This window comes from Solanum pennellii, chromosome 11 (genome assembly GCF_001406875.1).
Source record: "Solanum pennellii chromosome 11, SPENNV200".
In the NCBI taxonomy this organism is placed as follows: Eukaryota; Viridiplantae; Streptophyta; class Magnoliopsida; order Solanales; family Solanaceae; genus Solanum; species Solanum pennellii.
In genome coordinates, this window is record NC_028647.1 from 3812359 (window position 1) to 3828154 (window position 15796).

At 30.5% G+C, this 15796-nt stretch overlaps 1 protein-coding gene across 1 annotated transcript; it reads left to right on the plus strand.

The window, feature by feature from the left end:
- Positions 1 to 7145: 7145 nt before the first annotated feature.
- On the plus strand, positions 7146 to 10259 carry LOC107004909. The gene is made up of 2 exons (XM_015203316.2): positions 7146 to 8331; positions 9775 to 10259. The coding sequence occupies exons 1-2, from the start codon at positions 7863 to 7865 to the stop codon at positions 9822 to 9824; spliced, it is 519 nt and encodes a 172-aa protein (XP_015058802.1). The 5' UTR covers positions 7146 to 7862; the 3' UTR covers positions 9825 to 10259.
- The last annotated feature ends 5537 nt before the right edge of the window (positions 10260 to 15796 follow it).

Consider the following 15796-nt stretch of genomic DNA (forward strand, 5'->3'; position numbering starts at 1 on the left):
AGCAGTGGCTATCAAAACTCTCACAGTTGTCATTTTGATAACTGGAGAGAATGTCTCTGTATAATCTACTCCATAATGCTGAGTGTAACCCTTTACAACTAGCCTTGCTTTGTACCTTTCTATACTCCCATCAGCCTTATGTTTTACCTTATAAACCCATCTACATCCAATAGCCTTTTTACCAGTAGGAAGTGGCATAAGTTCCCAAGTATCATTGTCATGTAATGCAGTCAACTCTTGTGTCATTGCATCTTGCCAAGCAGGATTCATTGCAGCCTCATTAAATGATGATGGTTCACAATCACGTGACACTCAATATAAGTGACTGACTGTCAGGATACAAGGATGTAGAAGCTATATGATGGTGATGTGAAAAAGAGGCATGTAAAGAGGTCATATAGTCTTTAAGATAAACTGGAGGCTTATGAGATCTAGTAGATTTTCTGATGGGAGGATCATATTCTGAGGGTGTGAGGTTTGGTGAAGGAGAAGTAGTCAAAATGGGATCACATTGTTCAGGTTCTGGAGAAGTGAGATCAATATTATCATTGTCAAAAAAAACATTATCAAATGTAGAACTTAACTTGACAGGAGAATTGAACATACTGGAAAAAGGAAATACTGTTTCATGGAACACAACATCTCTAGAAATATGTATTTTCTTGCTGCTCAAATTTAACACCTTATAACCTTTAACTCCAAAAGGATATCCTAGGAATACATGAGGTGTAGCTCTAGGTTCAAACTTATTTCTTTGATGTTTGGGTGTAGTAGGAAAACAAAGACAGCCAAAACTTTTCATGTGAGAATATTGGGGTTCTTGATTATACAGTATAGAAAAGGGACACTTATTGTGAAGATATGCAGAAGGGAGTCTATTGATTATATATGTGGCAGTAAGAATGCATTCTCCCCAATACTTAGTAGGTAATTTGGAATGGAAAAGAAGAGCTCTAGCTGTTTCTAGTAGATACTTATGCTTCCTCTCTACCACACCATTTTGTTGTGGTGTATAAGGACAAGATTTCTGATGTAATATTCCTTTGGATTGAAAATAAAGGATAGATTCTTGATTCACAAACTCAAGACCATTATCTGATCTTATTGTTTGAATACTTGTTTTAAACTGATTTTCTACCATATTAACAAAAGATTTCACAATGTGTAAAGCATTGCTTTTGCAACTCAACAAATGTGTCCAAGTAGTTCTACTAAAGTCATCAACTAAGGTAATGAAGTATTTAAAATTGTCATGAGTAGGCACATGATAAGGACCCCATAGGTCTATATGCAGAAGTTCAAAAATCTTTGATGTATTATGAGTCTTAGGTGGAAAAGAAAGTCTAGTTTGTCTGGCCATAGGGCAAATATTGCATGTAAAAGGCTGTTTAGATGAAAAAACTACAGGAATGGATGTAATCCCTTTCATCTTTATAAAAGGTACATGCCCAAGTCTATAATGCCATAACAAATCATTACAAGAATCATGAGATAAAAGAGGTACAGAATCAGAAAGTACATTATCAGTGTCACTAGGAATTGTGTTCATTACAGCTGATTTAACATTCTGAGAATTGAACAAAGGATAAAAAGAATGATTGATGGTACTGCAAGAATGAGAGAAACATTGACACTGAGAGTCTATCTTATTGTTGTGAGAAGAACAAGACATTGAAGATGAGACCTGTGAAATGAATGGACTGTCTTTTTTCTTTTTCAAACAATCTGAGCAAAGGAAGTACAATCCATCTTGTTCTCTACCAATCTCCAGAGGCCTCTTCATTGAAGGGCCCTGCAAGGTACAAGATGAGTTAGAGAATGATGCAGTACAGTTGAGATGTAGAGACAAGGAACTAATAGAAATTAAATTGTATTTAAAGGAAGGGATAAAAAGAACTTTGAACAATGTGATCATGTCATTTATTCTAACATCTCCAACTTTAGTCACCTTAACTTTGTATCCATTTGGCAATTTAACTAACAGAGGATATGGTAGATTAGTAATATGTGAAAGATGGTTGATGTTAAAGGTCATGTGGTGTGTAGCTCCTGAATCCAGTATCCATAAGTCAGTCCTTGATTTGAGACAACCACACGACAGCTTATCAAAATCAATGGATGAGTTGCAAGCTATCATACCTGCAAAGTTTGCAGCTCCACAAGTCACTTGTTCCTCAGAATCAACATCTTCAGGCTGTCCTAATTGAATGTGTTGCAACAGATTAATAAGTTGACCACATTGTTCATTGGTGAGATTAGCACTACAGGCTGTATGAGCATCAGCTTTTCCCATTGATGATTCTGCAAAGACATTAGATGCCACCACTCCTTTACCTCTAGAATACCTATTACTTGCATTGTAATTGGTCTGTACCCTTTGATTCTGATTAACACCTTGACCATTAGATGAGTTATTTTGATTGGGATAGCCATGTAACTTGTAACATTTATCAATAACATGCCCTGATCTCTTGCAATGTTCACAAAAAGGTCTAGGCCTATTGTTTGCAGGATAATTGCTTGGTGCATAATTTGTTCTGAACACTCTTCCTCCTGTTGAGTTTGATGAACTGGTATTGGCAGAATTTAACCTTCCACCTGATGGATTAGATGAACCACCACGTATGGATGAATTCATTGAACTTCCTTCAGCAAACATTTGACTATGTGGCTTAAACTCCCTTTGTTTCTCTTCTTGTACAAGTAATGCAAAGGCTTGAGCCATGGATGGTAGTGGATTCATCATCAGAATATTACCTCTAATAACAGTATAGACTTCATTAAGCCCCATTAAAAATTGAATCAATCTTCGATCTTGTTCAGCCTTGTGCATAATTTCTTTACCTCCACAGCTACAAGCACAACTACACTGGTTTTTGATACTCAGATTACTCAACTCCTCCCAGAGCTTCTTCATCCTAGTGTAGTACACAGTAACATCAAGAACTCCCTGACTTAGATCATTTATATCCCTTTGAATTTGAAACAATTTGGCACCATTCGTTTGATCATATCGATCTTCTAACTCTTTCCATAGTTCTACTGCATCAGAAACATACTCTACACTGTCTGCAATATCTTTGCTAAGAGAATTTAGGATCCAAGATATTACCATGTTATCACATCTCTCCCATTGACAATATTGTGGAGATGTTGAAGAAGGGCGTTTGAACTCTCCAGTAATGAATCCTAATTTGTTTTTCACAGATAACGATCTCATCACACCTCGTCGCCATGATCGATAACCAATTCCTTCGAAAGCTACTGGAACTAGGGTCAAACTTGGATTGTCAGATGGATGTATGTAGAGAGGGTTACTAATATCAATTATGTTCCCTCCTGTTCCTCCTGTTCCTGATGTGGAAGATTGGCCAGAAACTTCAACCATGGTGAATTCGATTTACAGGAAACAAAAGACAGAGTACTGAAGAAATCAACAAGAAGAAGATAACAGAACACACTGAAATCTATAAGAAGAGGAATTCGATCTTCAGATGAGTGCAGAAATCGATAAGGAGATGAACTCGATTTTCAGAGATGAGAAGAACAGTGATCTACACCTGCTCTGATACCATGTTAAACAAAAGAACAGGCTGCACACTTTTGGAAGATCTCCATTGATGGAGCTTAAGGAAGAAGAGAAGAAGAAGTGAAAAAGAAGAGATAGAACTCTTCTGTGATCTGAATTGATAAAAGTTGTGGAAAACACAATACAAAGTAATACTTACAATGAATCTGCAGTAGCCATTTATATAGCCAACTAACAGAGTATTAACAACTAACCAATTTCTAACTAACTAATGGAAATGTAACTAATAACTAACTAATGGAAATATAACTAACTAATTGAAGAGCTGTAACTAATAACTAACTAGTTGTTTACATATATAAATATCAACAGTGTCACACATATACATGAACATAAGTTTGTTATATATCTAACTAAGATTATGATAGCTTTTGATTAGTCATTAATCATATTGAACCTAACTTAGATTATTCTAGATTTTAGCACATGTTACATGAATTTAAAGATGGTAAAATGAAACATCACAAGTGTATAACAAGTGTGGAAAATAAATTGATTGTGAGCCACAATTAATTAAAACGTATACACTATATCATAATTTTGTTATTAATTTGCTTTAGTTATTTCACGCTTCAAAAATAAATAAGTTAAATTATAATATATTTCCTAAGGCGATATATGGTAAGTAGCTTTAAATTTTGGAATATAACTTTTATCGTGATACGTTTTACTTACTGCATATTGTTAATAGGTTATATGTTAATAAATCACGCGCCTAACACATACTTTAAAACCTTGTGTGTTCATAACTCAAAAAAGATGATCAAACGATAATTATATGACTAAAATAATATATTATTTTTTAATAAAATAATTAAAGAAAAAATAGTTTCAACGTAACTTCCTTTTCATTTTCATTTACGTCCCCTTTTTTCTTTATTTTTTCCTTCTTTTTTTCTTGTCTTTTCAAGGTTGACAAATAATATATAAATCAATTATTGATGGGGTCAATATGTACAATAAAATTCAACAAATGATAACAAAATGAGAAAAATATGTGAACAACTTGTTTTCCAACAAATACATATATATCAAAAGTATCTTATTTTTTAAAAGTCAATGAAATGAGAGAATTATTAAATACTTTTTAATACGTTTTCTAATCGTTGGATGTTATTTATTATTTTAAAAATTATACTAAGAGAATTTCATTCGACTATGGAAAATAATAATAAAATATATTTAAGTTTCAATCACATATGCGTATATCGAGCATTTCATGCACACAAGTATTGCTAATATTTAAAAAACGTAAATTTTTAATAGGATCGATCAAAAATAAATCCATTCAGTTTTATCGAACACAAGCTAATTAGTGTCCAACATGATTAAGAAAAGAAAAAGATATTTAAATTATCTCAAATATATATTAAACTATATAAAATTAAAATAATAAATCGATAAAAGAAACTCTTTCGTAATTATATCACAATTATTGAAGAAGACACATCGTAGGTCATTCTTGACTATCAAATTGATATTATTATATGCAAATGTGACCTTAACGATCTTCATTTTAGTTAATTATGACTATATAAGCTTTGTCAAATTTGGTGAGGTTATGAATACTTTTTATTAAAAAAGAAATAGAAAAAATATTTATTTACAAAGCTGACATTTGACACACTTCACACGTGGCAAATAAATAGAATCCCTTTGTAATATATATTTTTTTTTGTAAAATTAGTGTTAAATTAAAATCAAACAAATAAATTAAAATGAAAGAACAAAATTCTATATATTAATGATGTTTTAAAATCCCAAATTTAAGTTAAATACCTACAACTAAAACTATGATTGGAGCAAAATTAAAGGGGGTAAAAGTGATTTTCTCATTAAAAAAAATCATGTTATACATATATAGTTAATAATATTTTTTGTGTCAAAACAACTTCATGCAAAATTATTGGGTATAGTTATAAACTAATTTTGATGGTTTTGATCTTTTTTCAAACTTAAATTTCTTTTGATAAAATTAATTTTCTCCAAAACTAGGGTAAGAAATTGAATTCATCTTATAACGACGACGAGCTATTTAATTAAAAAAAAGTTATCTTATGATTAATCACATATAATTTCATTTTTTATCTGAGGTACTTCCTTCGTCTTTAAGTATGTGATATCATTTGATTAATGCAGAACCTATAAAACAACAGAAAATTTTGTTATATTTATCAAATTATTTTTATTTTTATTTTCCTTCACAATGAAATGTTATTGTGAGATTAAATAAAAATAAAATAAAAATTTTAAATTATACGATATTTTTTTCGTAACGGATGATATCACATAAATTAGAACGATCGACTAAATAATATCAAAGATTTTGACTAATCTCGATAAACAAACCACTCTTTGGCGATGATTTTCTAACTCATTTATTATTTCTCAGATTACAATATAGTTTTAATTCATTGGACAGACAAAACATGATCGGACGGTCACAATTCTATCATCAAATCTTAGCCATTGATTTAACTCAAGGGCCTAAAAGAAAAACATGATTTATAAATCACCCCTCTATAGTTTTCCTCTTTTTTTCTAAATCTATGATTATATGATTTATTTATTTTTTTTGCTAAAAGAAAAACTTGAATTTCGTCAAGTTCAATTTTATTTTATTTTAAGGTTGTGTTCAATAGGAAGAAAAAATATTTCTCATGAATAATATTTACACAGATAAATGAATTGGGTCTTACAACAAATTAGGAAAACTATGGGGGTTATAAAATGTAATTTGAACATAATAAGCAATAAAAAGTTAATAAGACAAAATGGGTACAACAACAAATTAGGATAGTTATGGTGTTAAAATCAAGTTTGAACAAAATAAGAAAATAAAAGATTAACAAGACAAAATAGATATAACAACAAATTAGAATATTTATGGGAGTTAAAAAGGACCTTGTGAATATTTAGTGAAAAAATATATTAAAATGTTTGAAATTGGGTTTGATCGCTAATATAATGAAAGTTGTCTGTTATTAAATTTTTTTGTGAATAGTTTTAAATGATAAAAATAAAAAAAATCTTTTTTTTTGTGTGTTTTCCAAAATTAATGAAAATATTTTATATTTTTTTCTGACTAAATATATATTCCGAAGTTCAATTTCAAAAAATATGAAATATCAACACCCCCCCCTAGTCATTACATTACTCATCAATAAAAAAATTTAATTAAGCTAATCCTTTTTTCATTAATTAAGCAATTTTCATAAAAACGAAAAATAAAATAAAAGTACTTAAATCGTAAAAACATGATTGTGTAGAATAATAAAAAAATCGTGTTATCGAACGAAACAACCATATATACAAAATAAGCAATTGAAATATACACCAATAAATTAGGAAAGCTATGGGATTAAAGTCCAGTTTTTGTACAAAATAAGCAATAAAAAATTAACAAAACAAAATAGATAACAATAGCAAATTAGGAAAGTTTTGGGGGTTAAAATGTAGTTTATATAAAATAAGAGATCAAAATTGAACAAAAATAAAAAAATAGTTATCCATTTGCTTATATATAGGCCCCGCCACAAACGATTCAGTTGATTTTCTACTGTGTGTGTGTTACTGTTGGGGGGGTGGGGTGACGACGAAAGAAGGGAGTTTTAGTGAGAGAAAGAAAAAGGGGTTCACCGCCGGTGACGGAAAATGGATATGCCGGTGAAAAGTTTTGTTTTTTTCCGGTGATATTACCGTGCTGATCTCACTTTCCGGCGAGGATTTGAGAATTTTCCGGTGGTGACACCGTTTGATATATATATATATATACACACATCTGCCGAAAGCTTATCCTTTTTCTTTACTGAGAAACAAATTCGGGTCTCGGTTTGACCCGATTGGAGAAATGGGTTTTTAGTGTTTTAATTCCAATTTTGCCCTCATCAATCATGAGTTTGAGATGAAAAACTTGATTTGAATTTTGTGGATTTATCATATTGTTAGACCCTTTTGAACTGTTTGATTTTTTCTGGGATTTTAGTTGAATTTTAGTGCTAGGAGATGGTGGGGTTTGAATTTTGAAGCTTTTCTTGAAAAGGGGTTGTTTTTTTTATGGTTAAACTGCTGAAAGCTGTTTGCTTTTTTGCTCTTTTGATAGAAAAAGTTAATCTTTTGCCTTCCATCTGATATTTTGTTTTAGTAATGGATTAAGCATTTGTTGAATTTTTGTTCTGGGGCTTGGATTTGAGTTCTTGATTGTGTTTCAGAGCTTAAAGTTTGATTTTTTTTTTGCTAAGTTTGATCATTTGTAGAATCCCTTTTGGATGAAATGGCAGTTTCTTTGACTCGTTTGTCATGGTGGTGGTGGGGTGGGAAAGAGAAGGAACCAGTGTCTAATGGATCTTCAATGAATCCCTTGCAAGATTTTGGATTTGGATTGAAGGAACAAAGTGATAGTTTGAAGTTTAAGTCAGTGAGGGGGGCTAATCTAGCTTCAACTACTAGGAAAGTAAAGAGGAAATGGAAGAGTAGAGAGGAGAGGAAGAGGGTTGATAAGAAATATGATGTGGTATTGGTGCCATCTGATGGTGTTTGTTTATCAGGTTCCGAATCCGATGACTCTGACTGGTCGATCGGGTGGCTGGAACCACATGCCCCTGATTTCCAGAATGATGATGAGGGAGATGACAGTTTTGCTGTGTTGGTTCCTTGCTACAGGCATGATTGTAGAGAGATAGGAGAGCCAAACAATCAGTTTTTAAGTGCCATTGAGAATCTTTCAAATGGGTATCCTGCTGGTAAGAGCTTTAGATATGTTCTTGTTGCTTTTGCTGCATTGATTATGTAGAATATCTTTCGTTTGGATTATTGTTCTTTGATAACTATGATTTGAATTTGATGATGCTTGTTTGCAATTGCTCTGACAATAATGATTCCTCTGGATCTGAATTTGTGAAATTAGTTATGTTTAGTAATGTGTAGACTGAGAAAAAGATTCATGTGAGTTTGTCGTATTGTTATCCTTCGTTTTACCAAGCGTGTGGTAACAAGCGTCGCATTATGTTCTTGTTGCTTTTGCTGCATTGATTATGTAGAATAACGTTTTTTTGGATAATTGTTCTTTGATAACTATAATTTGAATTTCATTATGCTTGTTTGCAACTGCTCTGACAATAATGACACCTCTGGAGCTTAATTTGTTAAATTAGTTATGTTTAATAATGTGTAGACTGAGAAAAAGATTCATGTGAGTTTGTCGTATTGTTATCCTTCGTGTTACCAAGTGCGTGGCAACAAGCGTCGCATTATGTTCTTGTTGCTTTTGCTGCATTGATTATGTAGAATATCGTTCTTTTGGATTATTGTTCTTTGATAACTATGATTTGAATTTCTTTATGCTTGTTTGCAACTGCTCTGACAATAATGACACCTCTGGAGCTGAATTTAACAATTAGTTATGTTTAGTAATGTGTAGACTGAGAAAAAGATTCATGTGAGTTTGTCGTATTGTTATCCTTCGTGTTACCAAGCGCGTGGTAACAAGCGTCACATTATAGTGCTAAAAATAGAAGCCAGTCTCCCATCAGGACGCAGATGGATAGAGTAATAGCATTGGATTTAGATTTTAATAAGCAATAGTTGAATTGAAGGATAGATAATATTAATGGAGTAGAATTGATGAGCAATATTTACTGTTATCGTACTACAATCAGTGAACATTATTTATCATATCCGTTGTTGTGTATTTTGAGCCGAGGGTGTTTCAGAAACGGCCTCTCTTCACAAGGTAGGGGTAACCTTGAGGACACTCTAGCTTCCTCATACCCCACTTGTGGGATTTCTATGAGTATGGTGTTGTATTATTGTGCAATTTGACAATAAGAACCTCAATAAAATTTCATTCTAACCTAATGCAGTGAGTTCTACATACTCCATCTTGGTGATGTTATGTTCTTTCAATCCAGCCTTTTGGTTCTTAAAGAAAGCTTAAACATTGATAGAGCAATGAACAAAGAACTGACTTTTCCTTTTATTTTGAATGCTATTGTTTCTTCCTGTATGAAGTTTCCAAACTTACGACTTGTATTTGCCTTGAACCAATTTAAAGCCTGCAGAATTTGTTATGAGTTCTTCTAGATAGGTTGTGTAATATGTATCATATCTATGCCAGTCTGTGTAGTCTCGTATTAGACGTACGAGTGAATGTGATCATGTCTGAAATTCTTCTTTCATACTTGCAGAGGGTAAGAAGTATATGGAGCAATGGCTCTCTTCTCTTCAGAATTTTTGAATATACTGCAGCTGGTCGTTATCTACGCATTAGGAATTTTCTGAAGCAGGGTCTATCTTTTAGTATTTGAGGAGATATGCAAGTTCTGCATCAATATCGAATAGTAGTGGCAGCAGGTCAGCATTTTCATTTGCGAGAGACAAATAATCAAGTTTTTCGTGGCAGTGATCTTTGGTTTCGGGCTCAAATACACAAATCGATGTCATCTTAAACTTTAGAACTGATCAACTTCTGTTGTTGGGGGGAAAACTTGACATATCAAGCTGATTTTTTAGTGTAAATATAGCTAATGTGAATATGGGAGAAGTAGTATGCTTTTTAACTGCTGCTATTGTAAATAAATCATCTGTCTTCCAATATCCAGACAAATGAAAACATCATTGTTTATATCTTTTAACATACATTAATGTTAAATATTATGTTCTTATGAATCTATTCTGTTGTGGTTCCCTCTGTCTTATTGTTCATTATGTATATATACTAGATGTTCATACCCCTTCATTTCTTCGTGGGTTCCGGCTTCTATGCTGACCAAGAACCCTCTATGTTTGTGGACCACCGCACATCGTTTGCTTCATTAGTACACTACTGTAGAAGCTAGTGAAAATAGTCGTCATTTTTTCCTTTACTAGGAAGGTTATTCTTCTGTAAGCAAGATCTTTGATTAGTTTTTCTTTCTACAAGACTTATCTTAACTTGTCGAACTTTGTTTCCTTCACTAGGAAAGTTATTCCGTAAGCAAGTTCTTTGATTACAATGAGCTACGAAAGACAAGTGGATTTGTTGATTGCTCAACTCAAAGCCAAGAAACCCTAAAAAGATGAATTTGGACCATTTTTGTTGTTGTATTGATTCAAAGCCCCTTTTAAACACACATTGATTCCAACACTTGATGTTTTGCAAGAATGGCATGTGACCATTGCTACTTAAGGGTGAAAAGTGATAAAAAAAAACAAACATGTATTTCTTGTTAGCTCTTCATAAAGTTCTTTTAACCTACTTTTCCTCTGCCCTTTATAAAAAGTTTCCAACTTTTTCCACCAGGAGGTTTTTGCTAAACAAAAAGAAACAGACCCCACTTTTGGTATTTGAGGTTACCAATGGGACATATTGAGATATAAAAATAAAAAAAATTTGTGTCCCTTGCACTTGTGATAGGGGAAAGAAAATGTAGTTTGTGGCTATTTTTTTTTTTTTATGTAATGGTTGCTTCTTCACCACATATTAGTGCCAAAAATAGAATAGTTTAGATAACTTTAAAAGAATTTATATATTTTTGTTGCTTCCTACTTGCATTATGTCAAGAATTATATTACTGAATTTTATGGACGTATCTTAGCGATTAATATAGTGAGGCATCATCGCGTAGTTAATTACAAAAGTGATTGATTAATGAAACGAGTATAAATCCTGATTATTTAAACCTTTGTGAGACAATATAATTGTCGGCCTGTGCGTTACCTGCATAAGTGAACAAGAAAAGATCATGTCGTCAAAGATGGTGATATCATGATCCATAGGTTAAGTCATGAGGTGCAAAATACTCTACGTCGTTGATCGATAAATTTAGACAACATATATCGAAGATATTAATCGTTACGTGAAAATTTATTATTACTCGATACTCGTGTAGGTGGAACCACATCATTATTGAAAATGTAGCTAGATTCTTATGGATAAAATTTCAAAAAAGAGATAGGTGCTTTTTGCAAATGTCACTTTCATTGATGTTCCTTCTAATCCTAATAAATGTTGTTGATAAGCAAAAGTATCACTAGAGAGATTTCGACAAGCAATTATTGATTATAATTTATTTATTATTTTAAAAATGACTTTTTTTATTTCAAGATATAATTAATTTATCTTTTCTCAATTCAATTGCGTACTTTGAAATATTTTTATCACGTAACACAAAAGATGGATTTATTCCACTTGATGATAACTATATGTCATGAAAAAATGAGTGATTTATGGGATTCTCTATAGGCTTCTTGAAATTCAAAAAAGTATATTAATTCTGATTGATATTTATAATATATGTACTCATTATGTTAATATATTAATATGAGAAGATTTTAATTTATAATATTTTTATATAGTTATCAAATATCGAACTAAATTTTAACTTTAATTTATTGAGTTGAATTAATTTAGTTTAATCTCAAATATTAATTAAATTAACTCTCGATATATTATATTTTTCTAATAATCACATGCCATGAAAAAATGAGTGGTTTGTGGGGATACTCCATCTTTTCTTTTGTATAGATTTATACGACACGTTTTTTTGAAATTCAGAAAGGAGTATATAAATTTTTATTAATATATTTACTTGTTATATTGATATGAAAGATTTGTAATTTTTTTTTTGTTTTTCAGTATTTATCTAAATTTTAGTTTTAAAATATTGAGCTAATCTAATTAACTCTCGATAAATAAAAAATATCGCATAAATCAAAATGAAATCTAATTAACTTTATTTTTTTGGTAGAAAAAATGTTCATTGAACCTGCATTAAAAGATAGTCATTATGAAATTGTTCACTTAATCTAATTCTTGTGAATTTTGTACCCTTTACAATTTGAATATGATCAACTAATAAAGATCTCTATATCATTCTTTTTACCTTTATTGTGTACAACTTTTGTTTGGTTCTTTACTTTAAAACACATACTAATTTGTTTGACTAAGTTTATGGAATATCGAAAGTAAAAGTGAGATATTTATCAAGCTTTTAGGAGAAAACAAATAATTTTATAAAGTAGTCGAAGTTTTTTTTCCAGAAGTTTAAAAAGTAATTTTTTTCTGAGACACTTTTAAGAAAATATAATTAGAAAATCCCTTAAACTCAAATAAGATCTTTGTTCGGTCTGTCAAAAAGCCTAATTGAGACAAAGTAAACTCTTACTATTCTCCGGTCTTTGCTCTCGAATCGATCCGCTATTTAGAACATTTACCTCTTTCTTCAAAGGCAATGTTAAAAGTTTGACCAAACGTTAATTGTCGTTCAAAGGTGTTTTTTAAACTTGTAATAACCTCTCACTAAAAGTACTTTTTTGAAAAAACATCTTTCAAAATGTTACGTTATATTTCGAAAATTTGAACAAACAAACTAAAATTATGTCAAAATGACTTGCTATTGGGCTGGTTTATGAAGCCTACAGCAATGTTGGGCTTTGATTGGGCTCAATATTCATCCTACATGTTACCCTTTTGGGCTAATTATGACTTATTTTGAATTTTATTCGTAAAATTTGAAATCTTAAAATAATGACTATTTTTTAAAAATAAAATTAAAAAAATGGCTTGTGTGTGTTATTTCTACCAACCTCGACTTGAGGTCGATAGAAATATTGCCCTTAAACTATATTGAAAATGAAGGTTTTTCTTGCTTACATAACTAAGTTTAACAAGGAGAGATTAACTTTGTTTTATTTATTTTTAAGGATTTTCTATTATTCTCTTTAGATAGCAATAATAGGATTTTACCTAGTAAGCAATAAACATGTGACTTTGGTATTATTACTAATAAAAAATGAGCAAAATTGATTTGTTATCATATACTATATAGTAAGAATAGTAGGATATTTAGGTTGAAGATAACAAATATATATGTCTTAGTGATAATTTAATACTCACATGCACTCTATCAATATTTATATCAAATTAAATAATTTAAAGATAGCAATTGAAATAATAACACATATTCTTAATTATGGTTTTAAGTAATAAATACTCTTCGAAAGTTATTTAATTAAGGTAAACATTAAGAATTATAAAATTTTCAATAATTAAAGTATACAAATTGATTCAGACGCTGTATTATGTACTAGAGACGTGTCACTATATATTACGAAGATTATGTTATATTTACAATTCGGTCAAGATCAGTAATTTAAATTCGAACTCTGAATTGTAATAAAAAATTTATCGAGTATATATTAATAAATATTAAATTCTGACTCCGTCTAAACAACAAAAGGTAGAGTACATAAGTTCCCTTGGCATATTCTTTTTCCTTGTATGAAGCTTCTAATTTTCGTTTCAATGTTCATTATGAAAGTGTAATTAATTAATATGTGTTCATTTCTTTATTTATTCTAAGCACTAGATACTTTACACCCTTAATTATAAAATATTAGTAAACTAATTTGTTCAAAGATCATTATTTTTTTAAGAAAATTATTAAGAGATCTTTTTCCCCAGCTATTGAGCATCTAAAACTCAGATCATTATGAGTTGTATTTAAATAATTATTCTTTCAAATAATTTATTTGTTGTTGTTATCATGAGATCATGGCCCTCATTTTTACTGATTATTTTGATAGAAGCAAAAAGACCTATTCCAATTGAATTTTTCCAAAAGAAAAATAAACTCGCGTAGAAGGAGAGTAAATTTTTTATACGAATTTATATCTAGTTGTTCCTTAGTGATTACCTCGAGAGACCATCAACGATCATGGTTTGGATTAATAAGATTTTTACATCCTTCATCAAAAACCCTAGATTTAAATATTGAAAATGAATAAAAAAAAATTTCTTTTACAATATGAATCTGAAATAATTGAATTCACGAAATGAATATCGAAATAAACAATAACTTTGTATCTTGAGTTTTACTTGACATTCTTTTCCAAAAGAAGAATAAACTCATGTAGAAGGAGAGTAAATATTCGATACGAATTTATATTTAGTCGTTCCTTAGTCTTTTCCTCGAGAGATCATCAACGATCATGACAGGATTAATAAGATTATTACATCCTTAATCAGAAATCCTAGATTCAAATGTTGAAAAATAAAAAAATATATTTTCTTTTATACATCTGAAATAATCAAGTTTTCGAAATAAACAATAACTTCGTATATTGAGTTTCACTTGACATTCTTTTAAATATATGTAACCGAAAGTTAGTAAATGACGGGCCAAAAGGAGCTATTTGTATTATACGCAAAAAAGAAACATAAATATTTACTTTAGTCTTTTCCAATGTACCCAAATAATAATTATAATAGTAATTATTAAAAAAAAAAAACTTTTAGGACAAAGAAAAAGACATTTCTTCTTTTATATATTGATTTTATAATTCTTTCTTCTTTATGAGAATGTGACAAGTTGTTAAAAGAGGCCAGTGGATACCATGTTCACAATAATCTAATTTCATAATTGGTTGTCAATGGCTTTAGCTTTGGTTTTGTCACAAAAGAAAAAAAAGGAAGGGAAATACTAAATTTGATCCCTCGATTATTGATAAATTGCAGTTTTGGTCCTTATGATATGTGATTCGATTTACTTAATACTAGATTTGATCTCTCAATTATTGATAAATTGCAGTTTTGGTCCTTATGATATGTAATTCGGTTTACTTAATACTAGATTTAATCCCTCAATTATTGATGAATTGCAGTTTTGGTCCTTATGATATGTGATTCGGTTTACTTAATACTAGATTTATCCCTCAATTATTGATGAATTGCAGTTTTGGTCATTATGATATGTGATTCGATTTACTTATGTAAAATATATGTCTTACTTGGACTACTTTTAGAACTATATTACCTTAAAATGTCCTTTTGAATCGAGGATCTATCAGAAACAGAGTAGAGTTGTTTTTACTGCCATAAAGTTAGGGTCTACCCTATCCAGGCGTCACTTATAAAATTATATTGGATATGTTATTGTTACATCATCTTGAAATATAGAATAACAATCGAAGAAAGGGAAAAAAAATCATATGAACTATTAATACGATCTCTTGTAATTACTAAATTCATAATCAAGATGAACCATCCGAGTAAATTGTTTTTGTTGATGAATTATGCAAAGAAGGATAAGGCTTTGGGGATGCAAAACTCATCAAGACAATATATTTGTTCTTTAATTTGGCTTATTGATCTCGAACTGATTTCTTGTATTCTCTTCAGTCGCGAGAAGAGACTTGGTTTTGTTGAAGAATTAACACACTTTTATATCT

Excerpts from the sequence above, each read along its gene's own strand:
- LOC107004909 (XM_015203316.2), top strand. The coding sequence starts at position 7,863 with ATGGCAGTTTCTTTGACTCGTTTGTCATGGTGGTGGTGGGGTGGGAAA. Across the intron at positions 8,332-9,774 it reads TTCAAATGGGTATCCTGCTG|AGGGTAAGAAGTATATGGAG; the intron begins GTAAGAGCTTTA and ends TCATACTTGCAG.